The sequence below is a fragment of the Trachinotus anak genome, unplaced genomic scaffold, assembly GCF_046630095.1.
Source record: "Trachinotus anak isolate AG129_WGS33_773 ecotype Australia unplaced genomic scaffold, CSIRO_AGI_Tana_v1 ptg000026l, whole genome shotgun sequence".
In the NCBI taxonomy this organism is placed as follows: Eukaryota; Metazoa; Chordata; class Actinopteri; order Carangiformes; family Carangidae; genus Trachinotus; species Trachinotus anak.
The window spans coordinates 11,399,361-11,427,091 of NW_027273877.1; the positions used below are offsets into that span (position 1 = coordinate 11,399,361).

A 27,731-nucleotide genomic window follows, 5' to 3' on the forward strand; every position below is an offset into this window, starting at 1 on the left:
TCATTGAAGGATTTTATTGGTTCCTGACTCAGCTGACCTACACTGTAATTCACAGGCTGGGCTATAAAGTGTTAGCACACAGCACCAGTGTTTCTCCTCTTCACATTACTGGCATCCATCAGTGTCACGCTCTCCTGGGCTCCCAGGACATCCTGGTGGGCGTCGTCCAACAGCTCCTTTCCAATGGCGGCCCCGCCACGCGCTCAGCCTGGGTCTCCCCTCAAACACGTCCAGGCCGGAGCCCACAGGCTGTCAGGGGGACAGAGGAGAGGAGGAGCCTGTTAATGTGGACAGAGCCCACTCTTCAGCCACTGAGCCACATCAGTCCTGATCAGTGCTGCTCTGATTTCTGTCCGGACCGGTCCCTGCTGTGGTTTAGATGGACCTACTGTGTCTCTCTCTTTTCTACCCTTCATTTATTTTAGGCCAACACTGGCTAATTAACACTCCAGCCACCAAACCCAGTCACCAGCAGAGACAGTGTTACGTTAGGCCTCATCCTAAAAGCCTTTCTTCTTGTGAGAACAAAACACACAACATCCACACACCACAGCGTCAGTGTGATCTCTCTCTGCTGAGTCCAGCTGTGTTTTCTGTGGACGTCTTCAGAGCAGCTTCTGTCCTCCTCCCTCTACTGTACTGTCACACTGGAGCTTAGCGGCTGAACCCTGCAGTACAGGAACAGAGCTGCTCCTCAGGGTCCTGATGTTGGACAGGCAGCTGCACTGACTCTTCTTTCATTCTGCTGGGACCTGACAGCATCGGCCCGGAGCCTCACATGAACCATGGCAGGTGGAGACGTCGTCCACGCAGAAAGAAGGAGGAGCGGGGAGCGTGACAGCAGCGTGTGCTGAATGTTCAAACCTCAGTCACAGAGTTCTCCACCAAATCAGGGAGCTAACGGTAATTAGCGAGCTAGCTGATAACATCTGTGACGGTTTTCATGTCAGCTGATAAAGTGACGGTCACCGGCTCCAAGTGTCAACTCAAAGAGACGTTTGTTCAACAGTGACTCTGGATGTGGTTGGTCAACGTCCACCTGTCCTCACTGTGAAGAGTAACAGTCTAACAGGTGTTCACACAGGAAGTGAGGAGGGCGGAGCTTAGTGAGGGGCTGATTATGAGAGCAGACTGAGTGGAGGAGAGAGCGCTGTAACCTCACCCACAGGAGGAAGAGCAGGCTGATCAGTGAACCTCAGGACTGTGGCTCTGACCTGATGTGTCAGGTACTGACTGCTGACTCTTCAGACTCATCATCTGTTCACTGGTTTAAAGCTGCACTCATCTCCACTTTAATGTTCACAGTGGGCCACATGAGCACCTGCACAGTGTGAGAGGTGTTGCTGGTGGTGATGAACCCACAGAGAATCATGGTTTGACTCCTCAGACACATGAACCAGAACAGTTACAGAAAACAGGCTCATAGTTTGTTCAATTGTGTCATAACTAGTGAATTAATTTGTGAGTTGTGGCCAAAAATGGGTTTTGTGAGATCACACTCACCTTTGACCTTTGAACAAACACAAAGACCTGGATTTGAGTGTCCAGGAAGTGCAGATGAAATCCCAGCACACAGCTCTGTCAGTGAGCTCGTTCCCAGAGCTCAGAGACCTGCACAACACAACAGACGAGACCACGGTGCACATTAGTCACAGCAGGTAAAGCAAACCAGCAGAAAACAAAGATGCATGTGGTCAGTGAAGGTGTCAAGACCAGTGAGTGCAGCCATGATTTAAAACTGCTGAGCAGTGCAGTCACGCTTCAGGGCCAATGAAGCACATTTACTGTGGAGGCATCTTTAAAGCTGTTGCTGTTGTTGATACAACACGATGATTTCAGGAGCAGATGAAGACCGACACAAAGACTGAGCTGATCATGTGACCAGCATTCTTCCTGAAGGACGTCCAGGAACAGCAGACAAACGCAGCATGTAACACGTCACTTCCTGAAACAGCCTGAGGACAACAGAGGTCAGAGGGTTCAGCTGCTGGGCAGGAGGAAGGTGAACTCTGTCCTCACACTCACTTCAGAGCTGGTCGTCATGGTGCTCACAACATCAGCTTCACTTCAGCATCTGCACACAACTTTACGCAGCAGCAACAGAAGCCAGGGTGGAAACTTCTGAGTCACTTTAGGCTGCATCTTCAAGTTAGCGAGGTAACGTTAGCTGTCAGATTTCTGAAGATCCATATTAAATGCACAGTGCATCTGGAAAGTATTCATATACAATATATATACAGTTAGCAGGTGTAACTCGTCCAGGCCACTGGAGCTGGTTGGAAACGAACCCTGTCAGAACCATTACGTTAAGATTTAATGACAATACAACAATAAAAATACAACAGTGCAGAATCTCAGTGTTTACCTGAACTTACCTTTGGTGAAATGTGTGAACTTTGATGGTTGCCAGTGTTTGCCCTCCTCAGGGACGGAGGCACATTTGATTGTACAGATCCACAATCTCCTCCTCTCTGGGTTTTCTTTCTCTGACAGGATTCTGGAGAAGCACAAGTCAGACTTGTCTCCTCGTCTGTTGGTGCATCCAGCTGCACAAAGACTGTTCTGGCCAAACAAACCAAACAACCTTGTAATGGAAGGAAGCATTGGGTGCGTTGGAGATGGACTTAAGCTGACTTCACCTGACTTGATAGTCAACGTGATCTACCAGTGACTGCAGGGGTGGAGTATAAAACCACTGCAATATGTCAGACTGATTTATGTCAACATGTCAGACCGTTTAGCAAAACCTATAAACTCTGTTTACTCACCCAAACACATGGTTCTGAAACATTTTCAGGCCAAAGACATGTTTACACCAGTCTCTGACACATGAAATTACATTTAGTAGGGATGTCGCGACAACCAATGCAGTACCAAATGCTACGTTTTTTTTTCCTACAGTGTTGTAGGTACTGTAAATGTCGTAGGTACTGGAGACCTGATTCTTCCAGGACTGAGGAGAGACTGTTCCAGACTCAGATCTTTACAGAGTTCAGGCTGAGTGAGTCTCAGTTGTTCACTTTATATTAACAACATGTCGTCAACATGTTCATGATCTCAAATTAGAGCTGAAACGATTCCTCAAGAAACTCCATTAATGAAAGTCATGGAGGCAAATTCTTTGTATCCAAGCTTCATTTAATCCATATGACGGCTCAGTTCTCTGCTTACACTGTTGATACATGAGGGAGGGCAGACGTGATTTGATGGAACAGTTTGGAAAAATTGAGAAAAAGAAGGAAAAGAACGAGGCGTGAGGTGAAGAGACAGGCCAGAGATGGGATTAAAAAAAGAAAAAAAAAACTCTATTTTAAAACAGAACTAGCCTCATCCAGAAGAAACGATCCTGCCAGAACTTGTTTGGCCTCTTACACCATGCCACAAAGTGAACCAAGAAGACAGTAAATACTTTACACCGGAACTGTAGTTAGGTTAAAACCTGTAGTTCTGAAAGTTAAGCTCTATCAACTTAAAGGCAGGATGTTATTATTTTATTTATTTTTCTATTTATGCCTTATTTTGCCTTGTGTGCATTTAGGAAATGACTATTTGACAATTTGAAATGACTTACCTCAGAACTTCAATTAGAAGCCGAGTCCATTTTACTGTCCTGGTGTGGCTGCACAGTTTGTCAAATAAACGCAGGTCTCAATTAGACGCCCGCTTCTCTGGATGTGTCGTCCCTGTCAGTTATCTCATTTGTTCATGCAAATAAAGGTTTCAATAACTATGGCAATCTTCAGCTTTTGTCCTTTCTAAAGTAGGCTACCTGTATTTTGATATGGTCTCTCTCTCTCTCTCTCTCTCTCTGTGCATGTGGTTGTCCTAGATACGCTGTCTCTCAGAGCTAGATCACATGAATTTGTTGTAATATGTTATTAGATAGCCTGGTAATATTAATAGTATTTTTATTAACACTGATTTAATTAATAAATTTGACAGGATTTCCCATAATTCCTGTGCACGAGTTTTGTGCAGATGGAATTAATGGCCTGTCCCATGTAGACACCTGTCCCAAATATAGGTCAGTGGAATTCAGTGACCGAAGCAGATAAAAGCCCGAGCTATCAATTTAAGTTTTATGGTTCTTATTTTTTATGTATTTGTTTTTGAATTTCAAAACCAAGAATGTAACATGGTACTTGCACTACATGGCTTCAGTTTTTACAGATAATATTGTATGAAAAATTAGCAATAACAATGAAGTGATTTTTCTTGAAAGTAAACCACTTACTTTCTCATTTTATGAGACCTGTTTTCTCTTGTTTATATTTTCTATTGCTCTTTAATGAGACAAGAATAGTTCTTATCAAGATACTCGATCAATCGATAGAATAATTGATAAATACTCAATTATTAAATGAATCAGCAGCTGCAGTCTGATGTCAAGTTACTGTTCCTGTATGTGAACTATGACGATGACTTCTGTTGTAGCAACGCTCCACACACAATGTTCACCGAGGATAACATTAGCTAGTTTAGGCTAATATTAGCTTGTTTAGGCTTTAGGTTTCTGTTAGCTTGTTTAGACTTTAGGCTTCTGTTAGCTTGTTTAAGCTAATATTAGCTTGGTCAGGCTAACGTTAGCTAATTTAGACTATCATTAGCTTGTGTAGGATAACGTTAGCTTGTTTATGCTAACATTAGCTTGTTCAGGCTACCGTTAGCTTGTTCAGGCTACCATTAGCTTGTTCAGGCTACCGTTAGTTTGTTTATGCTAACATTAGCTTGTTTAGGCTACATTAGCTAATTTAGCCTACCGTTAGCTTGTTTATGCTAACGTTAGCTTGTTCAGGCTAACATTAGCTTGTTCAGGCTAACGTGGCGACAGCTCATCATGTGAGCTGGGAGCTTATAACATTAGCAGCTACAGTCTCCACTGTTCAGTCTGTCAGAATATAACAGTGACTTTTAAATGAATATTTTCCCTCCATGACTCTGTCCCCTCGTCGCTCAGTTGAACTCCTGCTGGACACTGACTGTATGGAGGTGTGTGTACATGCTGCTGACCTGTGTGGAGACATTTGTTTCTTTTCCCCTCATCAGGTAAATATTCTTCTCAGTGTCCATTAAACACTGGAAACACTTGCACTTTAACTTAACACGCTCAAAAGAATTCAGCATTATAACATCACTCACACACTAACAGTGGAGGGCGTCTCCTGCCGGCAGCTGTGGTAACTCCAGTCTGCTTCTCCAGCAGGATCATGGTTTGATCTCTGGATCTGGATGATGATCTGCTGCCATGTGACCCAGTTATGTTCGGCAGTCACTAGTTCAGTTGTATTGTGCACCACCCACTTAGGTGAGGCTGGGTAAGGTCACTATATGTCTGCTTAGGGGTTAGGGTGGGCTATACCATATACACTATCTGACTATCAAGTGGTTGTTCAGTTATTTCTAGGTGGCTGCAATTGTCTTTGTAAAATGTTACTGACAATTAACTGACATGTTTCATATCTAAACTCATAACCCAGCAGTGTAGCAACAAGTGCAGTTAATACAACATGACAATTCATCACAAGGAGCTCAAAAGAAGCTTTTTCTGTCACATGAAAACTTTTTTGTGATCAAAAACCTGCACACAGGAATTAAAAAAACAATGCAGTCACATGTGATAAAATACTTATAAATCATCTTTATTTTTCATGTTATCGGTTAAAGAAACTGCAGAAAGTCACAAATGCAACAATTTCAAACCTTTCATGTGAAATTTCTTCCAGAGCAAGTAAATCTACACAGTTTTCCACACATGCAACTTAGACAACAAGTAAAACAGAGTTTTCTCCTTCAAACTGTGTTGTACAAGAGGAAAAAGTACGTTGGCATCTCCTGACTACAAACAGAGATGCACATCTTAATATAATGCCTGTTGGATTGTAACTGATGAAAAAAGTGAGTCACTGAACAGGAAAACACAGGAAAAGTAAATTCTCCTTTTCCACAACATGAAACAGTTTGACCAAAGAGAAATAAGAGAGTGAAGCGAGGAGGTCTTACCTGTCCACAGGCCAAATGTACATAGGACTGTAGAACTCTACTGTCCTGCAGATGATATGCAAATGAGCCTCTATGATGTCAGAGGACGTCACAACATGAGCATTCTATTCCGGCTGTCAGTTCTATTGTCAATGAATTCCAATCATATTATACAGTGAAATCATGTAGAGCACATTTCTTAACAAAAGTACAGGTGAAATAAAGTTCAATAAAATATATAACACAATTTATAACTTATTTATTTACTGTATTTATAAGAGACAATGTACAATATTAAATATGGGGCTATCTGATGCAGTGTAGCAGAGTTAGCCTGAGGCTAATTTTCATCTGCAGTCCCAATAAAACTTCCACACAGTGATGAAACAGCACTGAGCAAACTAAACAAGACAAATTACATACAGTATCACACACACACACACACACACACACACACACATACACACACACACAAAAGCACACACACAGAGTCATGTGACTTCCTGTAGCTGCAGAGAGGAGGAGCAGCTGAAAGTGAAAGTGTTCAGTGAGCTCAGACTCCATTAGAAGTGGACGGAGCAGAAGGAGGGAAACTGAAGGCTGAGGCAGGTGAGTGTTAACACAACATTATTATTATTTTACTGTCAAAGTCTCTGAGTCAGTTTGTCCCTGTGGACTGTGGAGGGAAGAAGAGTCACAGTGAACTTCTGTCCACACAGAGACACCGAGAGAAAAGGAGGAACAACATGAGGTGTGGTACTTCCTGTTCAACAGTTTGACTCCACGTCGTGATGAGCTGAATAATATGAAACCTACAATTGAGCCAAGAGACCTGAGCAGGTGGACTTTATTATACTGTACAGGTGTGTGTGTGTGTGTGTGTGTGTGTGTGTCTCTTGAGCAGCTTCTTTGTCCTGACTCTTGTGTGTGTGAGCTCACAGTCAGTGTTACTGGTTTCCCTCTCAGACTGACTGAAGTCCTGAAGATGAGTGATTGTGTGGAGGAAGAGGAGGACAGAGCAGAGTCTCCAGGACCCAGCTGTCTGTCTGTGAAGAGCCACTGGTCCAAAGATCAACCTCCAGAGTTCAGTCCTGAACCTGGACCCTCAGACTCACAGTAAGAGACCTGCTACAAACCTGTGAACCTCCAAACTGTCTCTGTAACAGTGTTTAGTGTGTTGAGCTCCTGCAGTGATGTCACTTCCTGTAACAGCTGCCGTATGTTTTTTTTATGATATAAACTTTATTCATAAACAAATCAAGATACAAACAAACAAGGCAGTTTTGCTTCTTCACAGGAAAAACTGAGGTTGAGCAGAAGCACATTAAATAAATAAAGTCAAAGTTTCAGAGAAAAAAAACAGAAGTACATGAAAAGATTAAGAAGAAGATTCATCAAAATAAATCAAGAGAAGTCAGTGTTCAACAAAGTGATTGGTCTGAAATGATCTAAACTTCTTTTGTCTTTACCTGATTTAGGAATCAGGCTGATTGTTTCATGCTTGATATCAGTTCATTCTTCTCTATCCACTCTTTAGATAATACATTTCTTAGATCTTTTCCAAAAGAGCAGATAAAACTGCTGCAAAAGCTGTGAGCCATCTGTCCCTGGAGATTTGTAGGAAGCCATCTTCAGGATCACTGAGTCCAAATCCTCAGTTTTTAACTCTGTCTCACACAAATCCCTGAAGGATCCTCAATACGTGGGATACCATCCTGGATTTTATCAGAGAAGGCGACAGCTTCACCTAAAGAGTAAAGTGAGGAGCACAGATCGGAGGAAAACCTCAACACTTCTTTCTCTAAACTCTCTGGTTCTTTGCATTGGACACTTTCAAGACACAGATCATCTCACTTGGTTTGTAACTCCATCAATTTGTTTTTCTCCTGAAGGTTTAGATCTGGTTCCTACAACACTGAGATATTTCTTGGAGAAAATTACTGTCATACTTTTTCCTCTTCAGTTCCTTACAAACATTTATAGTAAATTCTCTAATTTTGAATTTAGTGAATTCCAGTTTGCAAATATTACCTATATTTGTCTAATTTTATCAAACTATTGTTCCTTATTTAACAAACTGGCATCAAACTTCCAATATCCTAAGTTCTTTCCTTGTGCGTTCTAAGATAAGATCTACAAAACAATGATCTAACAAGGTGCTCTGGAAATTTTGGATTGTGAAGTGTAGCTCAGAATGTTATCACTCACCAACCAGTGATCATTTCTCTATTTGCTTCCTCCATTAGACTTAAACCATGTGGGACTATTAACCCCCCAATTTAAACTTCTGTAAACATCAGTTCAATTATTACCCGGATAAAACTTTGAACGATGTCCTTACACTGCATTACTTACACTGGAGGGCACCTGTCAACCAGCTCATTTGGAGTCATGTTCCAGTCTCCTGGGGAAGAAGTGTCATCTCTTCAGGCCCTCTGGCATTTTACCACCAGCTCTGTTGTCTGTAGCTTATGGAAGAAAATCTGTCTCAGCAGATTTTGAGTTTGTTAAGTCTGTGAATTTGTGCCACTGTTTTTTTTTTTGTATTGCAATTATGGATCAGATTTTTTAAAAAGAGAATTCAACTCATGAGATTTTCAAGAAGTGTTAATGAATTAAGAATAAAAAATTCAAACCAAAAATCTAATTTGAATATATGATATGAATAAAAACATGTTTGTGTTTGCAGAGTGAGAGCAGAGTCTCCAGGATCCAGCTGTCTGTCTATGAAGAGTGACCGGTCCAAAGACTTTGATCCTCCAGACCTCAGTCCTGAACCTGGACCCTCAGACTCACAGTAAGAGACAGTGTCTACTGTAAATTGAGCTGAAGATGATTCAGTTAATAGACATATTTGACTGTGACATGTTAGTGATGAGGAAATGTCTTCACAGAGGGAGGAAGAGGAGTGGTGTCTCTGTGGAGGAGCAGCTGTCCTGCTGTGCTCTGTGTCAGGACGTGCTGAAGGATCCAGTCTCTACCAGCTGTGGACACTGGTTCTGCAGACAGTGCTTCACCTCATACTGGGACCAGACTGGGTCTTCAGGAGACCCCTCCTGTCCCCAGTGTGGACAAAGACCCAGAACCAGACCTGGACTGCAGACAGCCAGTCAGAGCAGCACTGTACAAAGTGAGACTGAACATGTGTCTGCTGATGTCTTCATTTCTGAAACCAGGACCTGTTGTTTTCTCCAGTGTCAGTTGTTCTATCACACAGCACTGACATTTCAGATGATTCTAAAAAGCACAACATTAAAAAGCTTTTCTTTGCTGCTCTTTAGTTTTTCTGTAGCTGATGAAAATAATCAGCAGATTCTCAGATTCTCTGTCTTCAGTCTGACATTGTCTCTTCTCTTTCAGCAGATAGTGGTCTGCAGGAGGTTTTAGATCAACATAAGATCAGTCTGAGGAGCAGATGTGAAAGTGTGACTGAAGGAAGTGATGGAACAGGAAGTGGAACCCTCCTCAACAGGATCTACACTGAGCTCTACATCACAGAGGGACAGAGTGAAGAGGTTAATACCCAACATGAGGTGAGGCAGCTGGAGACAGCTTCCAAGATGAAGACCCTCCATGACGCTCCAATCAAGTGCCACGACATCTTTAAAGTCTTACCTGACCAACAGAGACCCATCAGAGTGGTTCTGACCAACGGTGTCGCTGGCATTGGAAAAACCTTCTCAGTGCAGAAGTTCAGTCTGGACTGGGCAGAGGGCTTGGAGAACCAAGATGTCAGTCTGCTGGTTCTGCTTTCGTTCAGGGAGCTGAACCTGATCAGAGAGCAGCAGTACAGTCTTCTCAGGCTGCTCCATGTTTTCCATCCAACGTTACAGAAGGTCACAGCAGAGCAGCTGGCTGTCTGTAAAGTTCTGTTCATCTTGGACGGCCTGGATGAAAGCAGACTTTCACTGGATTTCACCAACAGGGAGGTTGTGTCTGATGTCACACAGACGTCATCAGTCAACCTGCTGCTGACAAACCTCATCCAGGGGAATCTGCTTCCCTTGGCTCTGGTCTGGATCACTTCCAGACCTGCAGCAGCCAATCAGATCCCTCCTACATGTGTTGACAGGGTAACAGAGGTACGAGGCTTCACTGACGCCCAGAAGGAGGAGTACTTCAGGAGGAGATCCAGTGATGAAGAGCTGTCCAGCAGAACCATCTCACACATCAAGAAGTCCAGGAGCCTCCACATCATGTGTCAAGTCCCAGTCTTCTGCTGGATCACTGCTACAGTTCTGGAGCACATGTTGACTACAGAGCAGAGAGGAGAGCTGCCCCAGACCCTGACTGACCTGTTCTCACACTTCCTGCTGGTTCAGACAAAGAGGAAGAAGCTCAAGTATGATGAGGGACATGAGACGAATCCACAGGAGCTGATGGAGGCTGACAGGGAAGTTCTTCTGAAACTGGGGAGGCTGGCGTTTGAACATCTGGAGAAAGGAAACATCATGTTCTACCAAGAAGACCTGGAGCAGTGTGGTCTGGATGTCACAGAGGCCTCGGTGTACTCAGGACTCTGTACTGAGATCTTCAAAAGAGAGAGTGTGATCTTCCAGAAAACAGTCTACTGCTTTGTTCATCTGAGCATTCAGGAGTTTCTGGCTGCAGTCTACATGTTCCACTGTTACACCAACAGGAAGAGAAAAGTCCTGAAGAACTTACTGGGGAAAAAACAGAGTGATTCAACCCTGGATGTCTTCCTGAGGGCAGCCATGGAGAAATCCCTCAGAAGTGAAAATGGTCACCTGGACCTGTTTGTTCGCTTCCTTCATGGCCTCTCTCTGGAGTCCAACCAGAGACTCTTAGGAGGTCTGCTGGGTCAGAGAAAGAACAGATCAAAAACCATCCAGAGAGCCATCTACAACCTGAAGGAGATGAACAGTGATGAAATCTCTCCTGACAGAAGCATCAACATCTTTCACTGTCTGATGGAGATGAAGGACCACTCAGTTCACCAGGAGATCCAAGAGTTCCTGAAGTCAGAGACCAGATCAAAGAAGAGACTCTCTGAGATCCACTGCTCAGCTCTGGCCTACATGCTGCAGATGTCAGAGGAGGTTCTGGATGAGTTGGACCTGGACAAGTACAACACATCAGAGGAGGGACGACGGAGACTGATCCCAGCTGTGAGGAACTGCAGGAAGGCTCGGTGAGTCCAGACATGATCAATATAATTATCAATCAGTAGATTAGATCAGTGGTTGAGTCAAATTCTGATAAACACAGTTTTCATTTATTGTCATTATTCTTAGTTTTACTTTGAAACAATCAAAGGTCAGTTGTGTTTTTTTCTGGAGGTGTTGTAAATGCTGTGAGCACCAAAATGTAGATGTTTCAGTTGGTTGTGATTGTTGCTGTTAAGTTCATAAAAACACTTGTTTTGTTTATTTGTAATAATTGTTGGATGCTTCATTGATTTGTTAATGTTCTGTGTTGTTTTGAGTCTTTTTTGTTTAATTCAAACCTGATCAAACTAATTAAAGCAGCTTCACTGATCTTACACCTCAGAGTGTGTTTCCAGGTGTTTCCAGGTGTTGGGGAGGACACCTGCACATGAGAAAACAGTAGTATTAAACCTTTAGTGTCTCCAGCTGTGCAGTCTGATAAATGTTCTCAGGTGATGTCACCTGAGTCAGTGTGGGCGGAGTCTGAAGATGACACCAGACCTCTGCAGCCCCCCCTCATCTCGGCAGCATAACACACCTTAATCTAAGAACCAAGGGTTGGCGGTTGAGGTGTATTGTGGGTAATTTAGGCAGCAGGTTCTTCTGAGGAAGAAGAATGTGTGAATGAAAAAAGAAGATGTCTCTGGTTCAGCTTTGTTGAAACTGTCCATTGTGACAGTGTTACAGGAGAGCAGTGATGAATCTGTGGAGGTCTGTATTCAGGACTCATGAGGTTTCTATGACAACAGGCATCAGTGTTTGACAGTGAACAGTGAATGCAGTTAAGCTCTAATGAGCAGGTTCTAGCAGGTGTTTAGTAAAGTTTGTATAAGACCTGAATCATTGTCCAGAGATGACTGAAGTCATGATGAGCATGGAGGATGTTAGGGGACGCCCCCCCCCTTTAAATCACAGGAGACAAAAACAGTGGGCTCCAATGAAAGCTGCTTTAAAAGTGGAGCTGAACAGCAGCCACTGTGGTAACAACAAACACTGATGGGATAATGGTTCATGATCAAACAGAATGTAACAGCTGCACAAGCAGAGAAAAGTCATCACATCAGTGAAATGACTCAACTGGTCAAAGCAGACCAAGAGTGGAGATGTAAACCCCTGAGTGTATTGACCTGATCAAGGCTGAGCTTTATTGATTATTGAACTTTTCATGTTGAAGAGTGAACTTGTGTTTTTTCAAGTGTCATGGTGGAGCTTTAAAGTCTTTCCATAGATTGTGTTGAATGAGACAGAAAGTCCCAGGTGTTTTCTCTCTTGTTGCTGTAGAGGAGAGTCGTATCAGGAAATGTTCAGCTTCAGCCAAGAACACAGGTGTGAATCTATCAGAGCAGAATGGGAGGATTCAGTCTTCTTCTACACACCAGAGCTCAGTGTCATGTTTCTGTGAGGACCTCCTGTGAAAACCAGGCAGCAAACAGAGATTAGATTGAACTGTTGACTGAGTTGACCTCAGGAGAAATGTTCTGGAGTAGGGATGCCACGGTGTGGAAATGTTCCCACCGGACATTAAGACGTGTGGGCTCAGTATCTGTAGATTAGACCTCAGTGTTTCCCACACATTGATTTATCAGTGACAGGCCACCACCACATCAACAATGATGCCACATATTGATTTTCTATTGGTTTACAGTTTCAAATGAGGAAAATCTTATTTCACTGCAGAGCTGCACACACACACACACACACACACACACACACAGACACACACACACAGACACACACACACACACACTTCCAGGTTGTAACTGTAGAGTCCACTAAGTGTTGATCACTAGTGTTTTACTGAGGACAGTTTGTTCATGGATCAACGTGGGCGCTGCCACTGATTCACCACAATGAGCCAGATGTGTTTTATGCAGTGGTGTGTGTTGACTTCTACAGAGAGGCAGCAGAGCCAAGCAATCTGGAGTCAGTTTAAAAACAGTGGAGAATAAAACTGTTTTTCTGAACAAGATTCTGACTCTGGATCAAATCATATGATGGAAGCAGAAATGTAACATCATTTTCCCTCCTTCATCTGCACAACAAAGATTCCCATGAAACTCTGCAGGTCTGAGAGAGAGTGATGAGAATTATTGTTTCATGTCAAACACAATCAGATCAGATGAGCTGAGCCACAGATGTGAAGAGCAGATGTTCATCACATCATCATCTTTTCTCATCAGATGCATTTTAACTTCAGTGTCTTTTATTACAAACTGTCTGATTTTATTCTAACACATTTTATATTTTCTCTCATCACAGACTTGTTAATTGTCGACTCTCAGAGACTCACTGTGAAGTCCTGTCCTCAGCTCTGAAGTCCAACCCCTCCCATCTGAGACACCTGAACCTGAGTGGAAACTGGGACCTGATGGATTCAGGAGTGAAGCAGCTGTGTGCTGGACTGGAGAGTCCAAACTGTAGACTGGAGACTCTGAGGTCAGTTCACTGACTGGAGCTGTTGTAGTTTTATATTCAGTTCAAATCTGTGAAGTTCCAGTTTTGGTTCATTTTCAGGATTTGTGTATGAGGATTTAAAAAATCCACCAGTGAAGAGAGTAAATGAGCGGCCCCTCCTCAGGTGGTACAACCCCGGTGTGCCTTGAACTGTGATTGGTCAGCTGCTGACCAATAAGAGCTGTGAAGTGGGGCTGGTACAGAGTCATCAGAGACGTGTTGGTGTTATCAGGGAACGTGTGTGTTCACTGTTCACATTGGTTTGAAGCAGCAGCAGAAAGAGAAGGAGAAAGGTGAAGCAAGGCAAGGCATCTTTATTTATATAGTGCATTTCCTACCAAGGCAACTCAATGTGCTTTACATAAAGATAAAAAAGAACAGCATAAAACAGCATAAAAACAAAAGAGAGTTAAAAGCAGGAGCAAAAAAGTAAAATAAAAGAAAATAGAGTGTTAAGTTTGTCTTGTTCATCTTTAAAAAATGATGAGACTCTTATTGTCTTTCATGAGCTCATTAGCTCCAACGTTTATTTTAACTTCCGTCAACACATACTCCCAGACCCCCACAGCAAGTGCATGTTATGTGACTCACCATCACCAGCCCCATCTATTGGTCACTAGTAGGAATGACACTTTAATATCAACACATCCCCCTTTTCTTTGAAGATATTAAATATGAGCACAAGAAAACATATGCCTTAACACACTTACGTAATACCATTACGATAAATCAGAATTACAGTAACAACAATAACAACATTTTCATTTCTATATCAACTTCTTGTAAACTGTTATCTCTAGCTTGTTTTTGTTTTTAACTGTTCACCATATTTTCAATTAACACCAAGCTCTTATACACAAATAAACACATTTCAAAACCATACAATCCTCTTACGACGGTTCCTTCTGAACACATGTCAATCCTCAGTTCTCACTTCATAAGACCATGGTCCTACTTCTTGAAGAACTGTAGCTTTCCTGTTCCATGCATCCTGGTCTTGGATTCTCACCACATCATCCTTTGCAAGTGGTCTGAGAGCTTTTGTTGACTTGTCATAACGCTGTTTTTGTTTCCATTTCAGATTCTCCATTTTCAACTGAATCTCAGGTCTCCTCTTGCTCTCTGTGTAGCGGGGCAGTGTAGTAAGCAGCTTGCGATTCATCAAAAGTTCTGCTGGGGAGAAACCACAGTCAAGGGGGGCAGACCTGTAGCTCAGCAGAGCTAAATATGGATCTGACTTAATGTCTGTGGCCTTCTTCAAAAGCTGCTTAATGATGTGCACTCCCTTTTCAGCTTTGCCGTTTGCCTGTGCATGCTGTGGACTGGATGTGACATGATGACAACTACAGTCTCTGGTATTCCATGCCTAGCGAATATGGACTTTACATGAGTTATGACACTGTTGGCAGTTGCACTTGTGAGCAGAGCAATTTCTGGGAAATTGGAATAGTAATCAATAACTAACACATAATCTTTCCCAATACAATGAAACAAATCTGTTCCTACTTTCTTCCAGGGTTCAGTAGGAAGATCAGGAATCATCATTGGTTGATTGCTTGCTCTGGTGCCTTTTGCATGTTTCACATTTTCCTATCATGTTTTTAATGTCCTTGTTTATGCCATGCCAGTATACAGAGTCTCTGGATCTCCTTTTACATTTTTCAATTCCCAGGTGTCCCTCATGTAGTTTCTGTAGTACTTCCAGTCTCATGCTGTGTGGAATGACAATCCGATTGTCTCTTAATAACAGTCCATTTGCCACACTTAGCTCAGATCTGATGTGATAGTACTTTGGACAGGACCCTCTGGGCCAGCCAGTTTGGAGGTGTTCTATCACAGCTTGCAGCTCCTTGTCTTTAGCAGTCTCCTCACTTATTTGCTTTGATTTAGCATCTGACACTGGCAGAGACTCAACTATCATGTTCACATGATTTTCTACTTCTTTTTCAGTGGAACTCACAGGACTCATCTCAGGAGCTTGTGATAGTGCATCGGCTAACACTAGATGCTTGCCAGGTGTGTATATCAACTCGAAGTCATACCTTTGCATTTTCATGATGAAGCGCTGAATCCTCGGCGACATCTCATTCAGGCTTTTCTTGATGATCGACACAAGAGGACGGTGATCTGTTTCAACTGTGAAAGTGGGAAATCCATATACTAACAAAGAAAGATTTCCAGTCCATAAGTCAGTCCAAGACACTCTTTTTCAATTTGAGCGTATCTGCTTTCTGTCCTGGTCATGGATCTGGAAGCATATGCTACTGGCTTCCAGGCTTCTCCGCCTGCCTGTAACATGACAGCCCCAAGCCCGTCCTTTGAAGCATCTGTGGAAATTTTCAGTCTCTTGGTTGGATCGTAATAAGCCAACACGGGAACAGTTGTCAGAATGCATTCCACTCACTCTCATTCCTCTCTGTCCACTCAAATTCTGTGGAATCATGAAGGAGCTCTCTTAGTGCTGACGTTCTCACTGACAAGTTTGGTATAAACTTTCCAATAAAGTTTATCATGCCCATCACTCTAAGCACACCTTTTTTGTCAGAAGGGCGTGGCATGCCTAGGATGGCTTTTATCTTCCTTTCATTAGGTTCAATGCCCTGAGCAGACAGTGTACACCAAATTGGCACTTTGCACAGTTTAGTCTCAGTCCATTTTCACGTACTCTTTGGAGCACTTTGGTCAGTCTCTCATTATGTTCTTGAAGGGTTGAACCCCAGATGACGACGTCATCGACATAACAGCGGACCCCTTCTAGTCCCTCCAACATGTTGTCCATGGCACGATGAAAAACCTCAGAAGCTGAGATTATGCCAAATGGCATTCTGAGAAACCTGTATCTGCCATAAGGTGTATTGAAAGTGCAGTATCTTGAACTTTCCTCATCCAACTTGTTTTGCCAGAATCCCTGCGCTGCATCAGGCTTTGAGAAGTATTTGGCCCCTGCCATTTCACTTGCAATTTCTGAGCACTTGTCATTTTCCTCTGTGTCCTCCTGCTCTGTTTGTGTATTATCACATGACACCATCCCGACAAAGAAAGTCTCACTCAGCTCAGTCTCTTCCACTAACCGCACTGATTTGGGCTTGCCTTTAAAAAGACACTGTTTTGCAAAATGATTTTTTCCATTGCATTTTGAACACTTCCTGCCACACGCAGGACACTGCCGGGGCTGGTGCCTGTCACCACAGCGCCTGCAGGAGTAGCGCGCATCTTCTGTGCTTTTTTTTTGTGGCGTGAATCTTTTCATTTTGTTTTTAACCACCGCTACCTTTACATTCTCATGTCCCGCAGTGAGGCCCGTCTCTCTGGATGTCTGCGTGCTGTTGGCACCGTCTCTCCGCCTCCTCCCGGAGCAGCCGCTCCCTGGTCCGCTCATCATAGATCCCGTACACAATGTGATCCCGGATCATGGAGTCCTTCAGATCCCCGAAATCACATGATTGCGCCTTTAGTTTTAAATCAGTCACAAAGCAATCAAAAGTCTCTTCAGGCTGTTGCATCCTCGACCGGAACACGTATCTCTCATATACTGTGTTTTTTCTTGGCGAGCAATGTGCCTGGAGCTTCTCCATCACCACGTCGTATTTACCTCTGTCTTCAGGCGCTGCAGACTCGAACGCATTGCAGACTTCAGTGGCTTGAGGAGCCGCTACTGTGAGCAGCAGCGCGACCTTCCTGGCGTCGGGTTTTGAGTCCGGTCCAAAGGCAGCCATGTACAGCTCAGACTGCTGCTTGAAACACCGCCAGTTGCTGTCGACATTTCCCACCAGTTTCAATTCAATTCAATTTTATTTGTATAGCGCCAAATCATAATATACATTATCTCAAGGCACTTTACAGGGTAAGGTCAAGACCTTACTTTGTTACAGAGAAAAACCCAACAGTTCCCACAAAGAGCAAGCGCTTGGCGACAGGGGGGAGGAAAAACTCCCTTTTAACAGGAAGAAACCTCCAACAGAACCGGGCTCAGGGTGGGCGGCCGTCTGCCTCGACCGGTTGGGTTTAGGAGAAGATAGAAAGAGGGGGAGGGGGAGGAGAGGGGAGAGAAGAGAGAGAGACCAGGAACAGCTGTGTCGGTAATGGCGTTATTAATAATAAAGACAGGTAATAGTAATAGTAAAGATGAGTAGTGGTGGATCTGGATCCTGCTGCTCCCGAGGCAGAGATACCTGCAGAATGAGGACAGAGAGAGGGAGAGAGAGGAGAAGCACAAAACTACAGGAGAGAAAAAATACAAAGTTAATGGCATGAAGTCATTGAGAGAGAGCGGGGGAGAGAGACAGAAATAGGGAGAGAGCGCCCAGTGAATCATGGGAATCCCCCAGCAGTTTAGCTCTATAGCAGCATAGCTAAGGGATGGGTCAGGACATACCCGAGCCAGCCCTAACTATAAGCTTTACTAAACAAGACAGTTTTAAGCCTGATCTTAAAGGTAGAGAGGGTGTCTGCCTCCCGAACCCACACTGGGAGCTGGTTCCACAGGAGAGGAGCCTGATAGCTGAAGGCTCTGCCCCCCATTCTACTCTTACTAACTCTGGGAACCACAAGTTGACCTGCATTTAGAGAGCGAAGTGTCCTATTGGGAAAATAGGGAACTATAAGCTCTCCAAGGTATGATGGTGCCTGACCATTAATGGCTTTGTAGGTGAGGAGGAGGATTTTAAATTCGATTCTGGATTTTACAGGGAGCCAATGCAGAGAGGCTAACACAGGAGAGACATGATCTCGTTTCCTCGTTCCTGTCAGTACTCGTGCTGCCGCATTCTGGATCAATTGGAGGCTTTTTACTGAATTTTTGGGACATCCTGACAATAAAGAGTTACAGTAGTCCAGTCTTGAGGTAACAAATGCATGAACTAGTTTTTCAGCATCCTTTAGACATAGAATGGGTCTGATTTTAGCAATATTGCGCAGGTGGAAGAAGGCTGTCCTAGAGACTTGCTTTATATGTGAAGTAAAGGACAAGTCCTGGTCAAAAATGACACCAAGGTTTCTGACTGTAGCACTGGAGGCCAAGGTGATGTCATCCAGAGTCAGTATATTATCACATAGTGTATCTCTGAGGTGTTTTGGGCCAATTACAATAACTTCAGTTTTGTCTGAATTTAAGAGTAAGAAATTACTGGTCATCCAGATTTTTATGTCCTTAAGACAGACCTGAAGCTTGGCTACCTGGTTAGTCTCACCTGGCTTCATGGATAAGTACAGCTGGGTGTCATCTGCGTAACAATGGAAATTCATCTGGTGCCTCCTAATAATGTTTCCCAGAGGAAGCATATATAGACTGAAGAGCATTGGTCCTAGCACAGAACCTTGTGGAACTCCATGACTGACTTCTGTGATGATAGAGGAGTCATTGTTAACATGAACAAACTGGAGTCTATCTGACAGATATGACTTAAACCAGCTTAGTGCGGTTCCTTTGATGCCGACCATATGTTCTAGTCTCTGTAATAAAATCTTATGATCGATGGTGTCAAATGCGGCACTAAGATCTAGTAGGACAAGTATAGAGACAAGTCCATTGTCTGAGGCTATGAGGAGATCATTGGTAACCTTAACCAGAGCTGTTTCTGTGCTATGATGGACTCTAAAACCTGACTGAAAGTCTTCAAACAAACCATTCCTGTGCAAGTAATCACATAACTGGCTTGCAACGACCCTCTCAAGGATTTTGGAGATAAAGGGGAGGTTGGATATAGGTCTATAATTGGCTAAAACGTCAGGATCAAGAGTAGGCTTTTTAAGTAGAGGTTTAATTACTGCAACTTTAAAAGCCTGCGGTACATAACCAGTTGATAAAGATAAGTTAATCAGACTTAATATAGAGGTGTCAAGTAAAGGAAAAACCTCTTTGAACAACCTTGTTGGAATGGGGTCAAGAAGACAGGATGATGGTTTAGATAAATAAACTGTTGAGGTGAGCTCAGGGAGATGTACAGGAGAGAAACAGTCAAAATATAAGCCAGTTACAGTTGACTCTGAGGCTGCTGAACTGGACAATACATCTGAACCAGCTGTGGGGAGGAGATGGTGAATTTTTTCTCTAACAGAGACAATTTTATCTGTAAAGAAGCTCATGAAGTCATTACAACTGAGGGCTAAAGGTATAGATGGGTCAACAGAGCTGTGGCTGTCTGTCAGCCTGGCTACAGTGCTGAACAGAAACCTGGGATTGTTCTTGTTTTCTTCTATCAATGATGAATAATAGGATGTTCTGGCTTTACGGAGACTTTTTTTATACGCCAACAGGCTGTCTTTCCAAGCCTTTAAAGATTCATCCAGGTTAGTAGAACGCCACCTTCTTTCTAGCTTCCTTGAATTTTGCTTTAAAGCTCGTGTTTCTGAGTTGTACCATGGAGCTAGCCTTCTCTGACTCACTACCTTCTTCCTCAGAGGGGCCACAGTATCTAGAGTTGCACGCAGTGAGGCTACAGTCCTGTCAACAAAATCATCAACCTGTGTGGCTGTGAAGTTAAGAGAGCTGTTCCCTACTGCATTGATACATGGCAGTGGGCTAAGTACTGATGGGATCCTTTCTTTAAATTTGCTAATGGTATTGTCAGAGAGACACCTGCTGTAATAGATTTTTTCCCCAGATGCTGTGTAGTCCATGACTGAAAACTCAAATGTTAACAGAGAATGGTCAGACAAAAGAGGGTTTCTGGGAGAAACTGTTAGGTATTCAATGTCAATCCCATAAGTCAGAACCAGATCAAGGGTATGATTAAAAGAGTGAGTGGGTTCATTAACATGCTGAGAGAAGCCAATTGAGTCTAATAATGAATTAAATGCATGACTCAGGCTGTCACTTTCAACATCTACGTGAATGTTAAAATCACCCACTATGATGACTTTATCTGTGCTAAGAGCTAACTCAGATAAAAAGTCTGAGAACTCAGATAAGAACTCAGAGTAAGGGGCAGGTGGACGATATACAGTAACTAGTAGGACTGGTTTTTGTGTCTTCCAGTTTGGGTGAGACAGACTAAGAATAAGGCTTTCAAATGAATTATGATTAACTTTAGGCTTAGGATTTATTAGTAAATTGGAGTGATAAATGGCTTCCACCCCTCCTCCTCGGCCTGTGCTTCGAGGGATATGAACGTTAACATGAGTGGGGGGTGTTGATTCATTCAGACTAACATATTCATCCTGCTGCAGCCAAGTTTCAGTCAGACAGAGCAGATCAATGTGATGATCAGTTATCAGATCATTGACTAGTAGAGATTTAGATGAGAGTGATCTGATATTCAATTATTAGTTAGAATTAACTAATTAGACTTAGTTTCAGTCCCTCCGGTGGCCTCAAAGTCTCCATCTCGAGTGAGTGATGAAAATGATGCTTGCCTGCCTTTTACTCCTGGTACCATGTCTTGTTCATCTTTAAAAAATGATGAGACTCTTATTGTCTTTCATGAGCTCATTAGCTCCAACGTTTATTTTAACTTCCGTCAACACATACTCCCAGACCCCCACAGCAAGTGCATATTATGTGACTCACCATCACCAGCCCCATCTATTGGTCACTAGTAGGAATGACACTTTAATATCAACACAAAGATCCAATTTTTGACTTGCTCTAAACAGTGACACAATGACTCCATTGGACTGCACTCATCTGGAGACAGTGTGAGATATATTTGTGTGTCATCTGCATAACTATGGTAGTTGATATATAGAAGAGATAGATAGATAGAATTCTGCAGAATTTGACCCAAAGGCAGCATATACAGGTTGAACAGAAGGGGTCCAAGGACTGACCCCTGAGGAACTCCACATGTCATAGCCACCCAATCGGATCGATAACTACCAATGGTGACAAAATAACTCTGCTCCTCCAAGTAGGACCTGAACCATTTTAGGACTGTCCCGCTGAGTCCTGCCCAGGTTTCCAACCTGTCCAACAGTATACTGTGATCCACAGTGTCAAACGCAGCACTCAGATCCAACAGGACCAGAACTGACACCTTGCCTGAGTCAGTGTTCAACCTTATGTCATTTAACAGTCTAATGAGAGCTGTTTCTGTACTGTGGTGAGGTCGGAAGCCTGATTGAAATTTGTCAAAGAGTCCACTGGAGTTCAAGAAGTTGCTGAGTTGATTAAAAACCACTTTCTCAAAGATCTTGGCTATAAAGGGAAGATTTGAGATGGGTCTGTAGTTGGTTAAAATGGTATTATCCAATGTTCTCTTTTTTAAGAGTGACTTGATGGCAGCTACTTTTAGGGCTTTAGGAAATGTGCCTGATTTAAGTGAGCAATTTATTATTTGCTGCAGATCTGTTTGGACAGAGCTTACAATAGTTTTAAAAAAGTCAGAAGGCCTTGTGTCCAGACAACATGTTGATGTTTTAAGATGCTGAACTGTTTCTTCTACGGTTTTTTGGTCAATTGTATTAAACTCTGACATTACAGTTGATTTATTCCTAGGTGATTTTTGGGATTCAATTCAATTCAATTCAATTTTATTTGTATAGCGCCAAATCATAATATACATTATCTCAAGGCACTTTACAGGGTAAGGTCAAGACCTTACTTTGTTACAGAATAAACCCAACAGTTCCCACAAAGAGCAAGTGCTTGGCGACAGGGGGGAGGAAAAACTCCCTTTTAACAGGAAGAAACCTCCAACAGAACCGAGCTCAGGGTGGGCGGCCGTCTGCCTCGACCGGTTGGGTTTAGGAGAAGATAGAAAGAGGGGGAGGGGGAGGAGAGGGGAGAGAAGAGAGAGAGAGAGAGACCAGGAACAGCTGTGTTGGTAATGGTGTTATCAATAATAATGACAGGTAACAGTGGTTAATAGTAAAGATGAGTAGTGGTGGATCTGGATCCTGCTGCTCCCGGGGCAGAGAGACCTGCAGAATGAGGACAGAGAGAGGGAGAGAGAGGAGAAGCACAAACTACGGGAGAGAAAAAAAATACAAAGTTAATGGCATGAAGTTATCGAGAGAGAGAGGGGGAGAGAGACAGAAATAGAGAGAGAGCGCCCAGTGAATCATGGGAATCCCCCAGCAGTCTAGCTCTATAGCAGCATAACTAAGGGATGGGTCAGGACATACCCGAGCCAGCCCTAACTATAAGCTTTACTAAACAAGACCGTTTTAAGCCTGATCTTAAAGGTAGAGAGGGTGTCTGCCTCCCGAACCCACACTGGGAGCTGGTTCCACAGGAGAGGAGCCTGATAGCTGAAGGCTCTGCCCCCCATTCTATTCTTACAAACTCTGGGAACCACAAGTTGACCTGCACTTAGAGAGCGAAGTGTCCTATTGGGAAAATAGGGAACTATGAGCTCTCCAAGGTACGATGGTGCCTGACCATGAATGGCTTTGTAGGTGAGGAGGAGGATTTTAAATTCGATTCTAGAGTTTACAGGGAGCCAATGCAGAGAGGCTAACACAGGAGAGATGTGATCTCGTTTCCTAGTTCCTGTCAGTACTTGTGCTGCCGCATTCTGGATCAGTTGGAGGCTTTTTACTGAATTTTTGGGACATCCTGACAATAAAGAGTTACAGTAGTCCAGTCTTGAGGTAACAAATGCATGAACTAGTTTTTCAGCATCCTTTAGACATAGAATGGGTCTGATTTTAGCAATATTGCGCAGGTGGAAGAAGGCTGTCCTAGAGACTTGCTTTATATGTGAAGTAAAGGACAAGTCCTGGTCAAAAATGACACCAAGGTTTCTGACTGTAGCACTGGAGGCCAAGGTGATGTCATCCAAAGTCAGTATATTATCACATAGTGTATCTCTGAGGTGTTTTGGGCCAATTACAATAACTTCAGTTTTGTCTGAATTTAAGAGTAAGAAATTAGTGGTCATCCAGGTTTTTATGTCCTTAAGACACACCTGAAGCTTGGCTACCTGGTTAGTCTCACCTGGCTTCATGGATAAGTACAGCTGTGTGTCATCTGCGTAACAATGGAAATTCATCTGGCGCCTCCTAATAATGTTTCCCAGAGGGAGCATATATAGACTGAAGAGCATTGGTCCTAGCACAGAACCTTGTGGAACTCCATGACTGACTTCTGTGATGATAGAGGAGTCATTATTAACATGAACAAACTGGAGTCTATCTGACAGATATGACTTAAACCAGCTCAGTGTGGTTCCTTTGATGCCGACCATATGTTCTAGTCTCTGTAATAAAATCTTATGATCGATGGTGTCAAATGCGGCACTAAGATCTAGTAGGACAAGTACAGAGACAAGTCCATGTTTCTGTGCTATGATGGACTCTAAAACCTGACTGAAAATCTTCAAACAAGCCATTCCTGTGCAAATAATCACATAACTGGTTTGCAACAACCTTCTCAAGGATTTTGGAAATAAAGGGGAGGTTGGATATAGGTCTATAATTGGCTAAAACATCAGGATCAAGAGTAGGCTTTTTAAGTAGAGGTTTAATTACTGCAACTTTAAAAGCCTGCGGTACATAACCAGTTGATAAAGATAAGTTAATCAGACTTAATATAGAGGTGTCAATTAAAGGAAAAACTTCTTTGAACAACCTTGTTGGAACGGGGTCAAGAAGACAAGTCGATGGTTTAGATGATGAAACTGTTGAAGTGAGCTCAGGGAGATGTACAGGAGAGAAACAGTCAAAATATAAGCCAGTTACAGTCGACTCTGAGGCTGCTGAACTGGACAGTACATCTGAGCCAGCTGTGGGGAGGAGATGGTGAATTTTTTCTCTAACAGAGACAATTTTATTTGTAAAGAAGCTCATAAAGTCATTACAGCTGAGGGCTAAAGGTATAGATGGGTCAACAGAGCTGTGGCTGTCTGTCAGCCTGGCTACAGTGCTGAACAGAAACCTGGGATTGTTCTTGTTTTCTTCTATCAATGATGAATAATAGGATGTTCTGGCTTTACGGAGGCTTTTTTTATATGCCAATAGGCTGTCTTTCCAAGCCTTTAGAGATTCATCCAGGTTAGTAGAACGCCACCTTCTTTCTAGCTTCCTTGAATTTTGCTTTAAAGCTCGTGTTTCTGAGTTGTACCATGGAGCTAGCCTTCTCTGACTCACTACCTTCTTCCTCAGAGGGGCCACAGTGTCTAGAGTTGCACGCAGTGAGGCTACAGTACTGTCAACAAGATCATCAACCTGTGTGGATGTGAAGTTAAGAGAGCTGTTCCCTACTGCATTGATACATGGCAGTGGGCTAAGTACTGATGGGATCCTTTCTTTAAATTTGCTAATGGTATTGTCAGAGAGACACCTGCTGTAATAGATTTTTTCCCCAGATGCTCTGTAGTCCATGACTGAAAACTTGTTTGTTAACAGAGAATGGTCAGATAAAAGAGGGTTTCTGGGAGAAACTGTTAGATATTCGATGTCAATCCCATAAGTCAGAACCAGATCAAGGGTATGGTTAAAAGAGTGAGTGGGTTCATTAACATGCTGAGAGAAGCCAATTGAGTCTAATAATGAATTAAATGCAATACTCAGGCTGTCACTTTCAACATCTACATGAATGTTAAAATCACCCACCATGATAACTTTATCTGTGCTGAGAACTAACTCAGATAAAAAGTCTGAGAACTCAGATAAGAACTCAGAGTAAGGGGCAGGTGGACGATATACAGTAACTAGTAGGACTGGTTTTTGTGTCTTCCAGTTTGGGTGAGACAGACTAAGAATAAGGCTTTCAAATGAACTACGATTAACTTTAGATTGCATGATTGTATTATTTTGCTGATCTGTGTTGATATTTAGCCTTATAGATTTAATTTTTTCATTGAAAAAGCAAGCAAATTCATTGCATTTTTCTGTGGAAAAGTGTTCTGAAGTGTTTTCTTTTGGGGGGGTTGTAAGCTTATCAACCAAAGCAAACAGAGCATAAGTGTTGTTGATGTTCTTATTAATCATTTCAGTAAAGTGTTGCTGTCTAGCCTTGAATAACCCATGGTTAAAATTACAAAGACTTTGTTTGTAGAGGTCATGGTGAATTTGGAGTTTAGTTTTTCTCCATTTACGCTCTGATTTCCTGCATTCTGTTTTCAGAGCCTTTACCATCAAAGTGTTCCTCCATGGTGTTTTTTGCCTGGTCAAGGTCATCTTAGATTTAATAGGTGCAATGGTATCAATGACATTTGAGATTTTGCAGTTTAAATTATCCAGGAGTTCATCAACTGTCTCAGCGCTCACAGTTGGCAACATGGCTACAGCCTCCATAAACTTAACACTGGTATTCTCATATATGTACCTTTTCAGACACAGATGATAACTTTGGAGTTATCTGTAAGTCAAAGAACACACAGAAATGATCAGAAAGAGCCAAGTCCTTGATATCAACAGAAGTAATGTCAACACCTCTAGAGATAACCAAATCCAGAGTGTGGCCTCGGGTGTGTGAGGGCCCTTTCACATGTTGGAAGAGGCCAAAAGTGTCAAGAAGAGAGCAAAGTTCTTTGGCATTTGTGTCCATATTTTTGTGAATGTTAAAATCCCCTGTTATGATAAAAAAGTTGTAATCAGTGCAGATAACTGACAGCAGTTCAGCAAACTCATCAAAGAATTTTCCTGGGTATCTTGGTGGTCTATAAATAATTAGGAAGAGAACTTTTGGGTCCCCCTTTACTAAAAAACAGAGATATTCAAAAGAGCTAAAATCACCAAATATAGTTTCCTTGCACTGAAATACAGATTTAAAAATGGCAGCAACTCGCCCGCCTTTCTTACCACTTTGACACTTATTCATAAAACAGAAATTTGTTGGCGCTGCCTCATTGAGAATGGTAGCACAGCACAAGGATTTGTTGGCTAGTGATCTGATATTGAGTAGAGCTAACCTTGTGGAGATAACAGGAGACACTGGTGAGTTTTGAGGTTGACAAGCTATACTCACTAGATTTAATTGAACCCTTTTTATTTCTCACCAGTTTGATCACTTTTCTGTTACCTGTCACCACAGGGATTGAAAAGGCTGCCTGAAGTCCATAGGGCCCTGACTTTTCCTGGGGAAGAACATTGTTGATATCAGTATTGTAGCCTGGACCCGGCACATATCAGTCAGAATGGGAGGGGGTGGGGTGGACGGAAGGGGTGGACGATGAGGGAGGTTAATGGGGGAAAATATGGGATCGTGGCGTGGTGTTAGTTGGATTCCAACTCTGAAGCTCTTCATCCTGTCAGGGAAATCCAGGAATGGGGAGTCAAGACTGAGTGGAGAGAGTTGGGGGCTGGGTGGGGTCTGGGGGGGTGAAGGTTGGGAGTCTCTTTTGGGCTGTTGGGGCTAGGGGAGACTCCTGGTGTTGTGTTGTTGTGGCTGAATCCACTTGTTGGGGTGAAGATGGTGACTCTGCAGGTTCTTTCTGAGTCCGCTGTCCTCCGTTGTCAGTCCTTATCTCAGCGCCCTCACCAGAGCGCTGTCTTATCCGTTGTTTTTTGATTGTCTTGTCCCTTGTCCTTGACAAAGACTGCTGGTGACTGACGCAGATGATAAAAAATGTTGGCGCTTAGCAGCTGTACTCCTGACTTGTTAAGGCAAAATCCATCTACCTTAAAGAGGTGCCAGTTGTCAGTAAAGTTCAGTGATTGAGCAGTGCATGTATCTTTCAGCGTCGGATGCTCAGCAGCAATCTTCAGGATCTTTTTCGAGACATCAGACACCATGTCATTGGGAAAGCAGAGTACTCTGGTGTTTTTCTGACTGCAAAAGTGTTTTATGTCATTCACAGCTCCATCACCCGCTATCAGAGTTTGAGGCCCAGTGGTTAGCTCTCTCTGTAGCCCTTTAGCATTCGATTTAGCCTCATACCTTTCTCTGGTCCTGGGAGATGAGCCTTCTTTGGGGGAGTCTGGGTCCTGTGAAAGTGGAGCAAATCTGTTCTCTAGTAGAATCCCTGCGTCTTGGGGCAGTTTGCTCTTAGTTTTTGTTGTCGCCTTGGTCCATGGTTGCTTTCTCCGTCGAAGTGGGGTTGAAGAGACATTCCTGTATGATGGCAGTGCAGGCCATTCGGTGTCATACTGAATCTCCGGGTGCTGGGTTCTGCCTGATAACCGTCTTCCCATATTTGAGGGAGGCAATTTGTTGTGCTTTGGCTTTGCACCAAGAGAGTTCCAGGGAGGACTGTTTGATTTACTCCCATTTACGCTTGGCTCCTGCCATGTCTTGGTGGTGCTAGT

At 43.1% G+C, this 27,731-nt stretch overlaps 1 protein-coding gene and 1 long non-coding RNA gene across 2 annotated transcripts in view; both read left to right on the forward strand.

Moving 5' to 3' along the window:
* The first annotated feature begins 9,654 nt into the window (after positions 1–9,654).
* Positions 9,655–27,731, forward strand: part of LOC139609641 (NLR family CARD domain-containing protein 3-like) — a 106,684-nt gene continuing 88,607 nt past the window's right edge. Inside the window, exons 1-2 of the mRNA XM_071464525.1 lie at positions 9,655–11,131; positions 13,407–13,583. Of these exons, the coding sequence (XP_071320626.1) occupies positions 10,176–11,131; positions 13,407–13,583 (1,133 nt within the window). The 5' untranslated portion in view covers positions 9,655–10,175. The remainder of the gene's footprint in view (positions 11,132–13,406; positions 13,584–27,731) is intronic.
* On the forward strand, positions 14,690–17,594 carry LOC139609680 (uncharacterized). Its single transcript, XR_011685310.1, has 3 exons — positions 14,690–14,956; positions 15,552–15,617; positions 17,206–17,594. It is a non-coding gene; the product is annotated as an uncharacterized lncRNA (long non-coding RNA).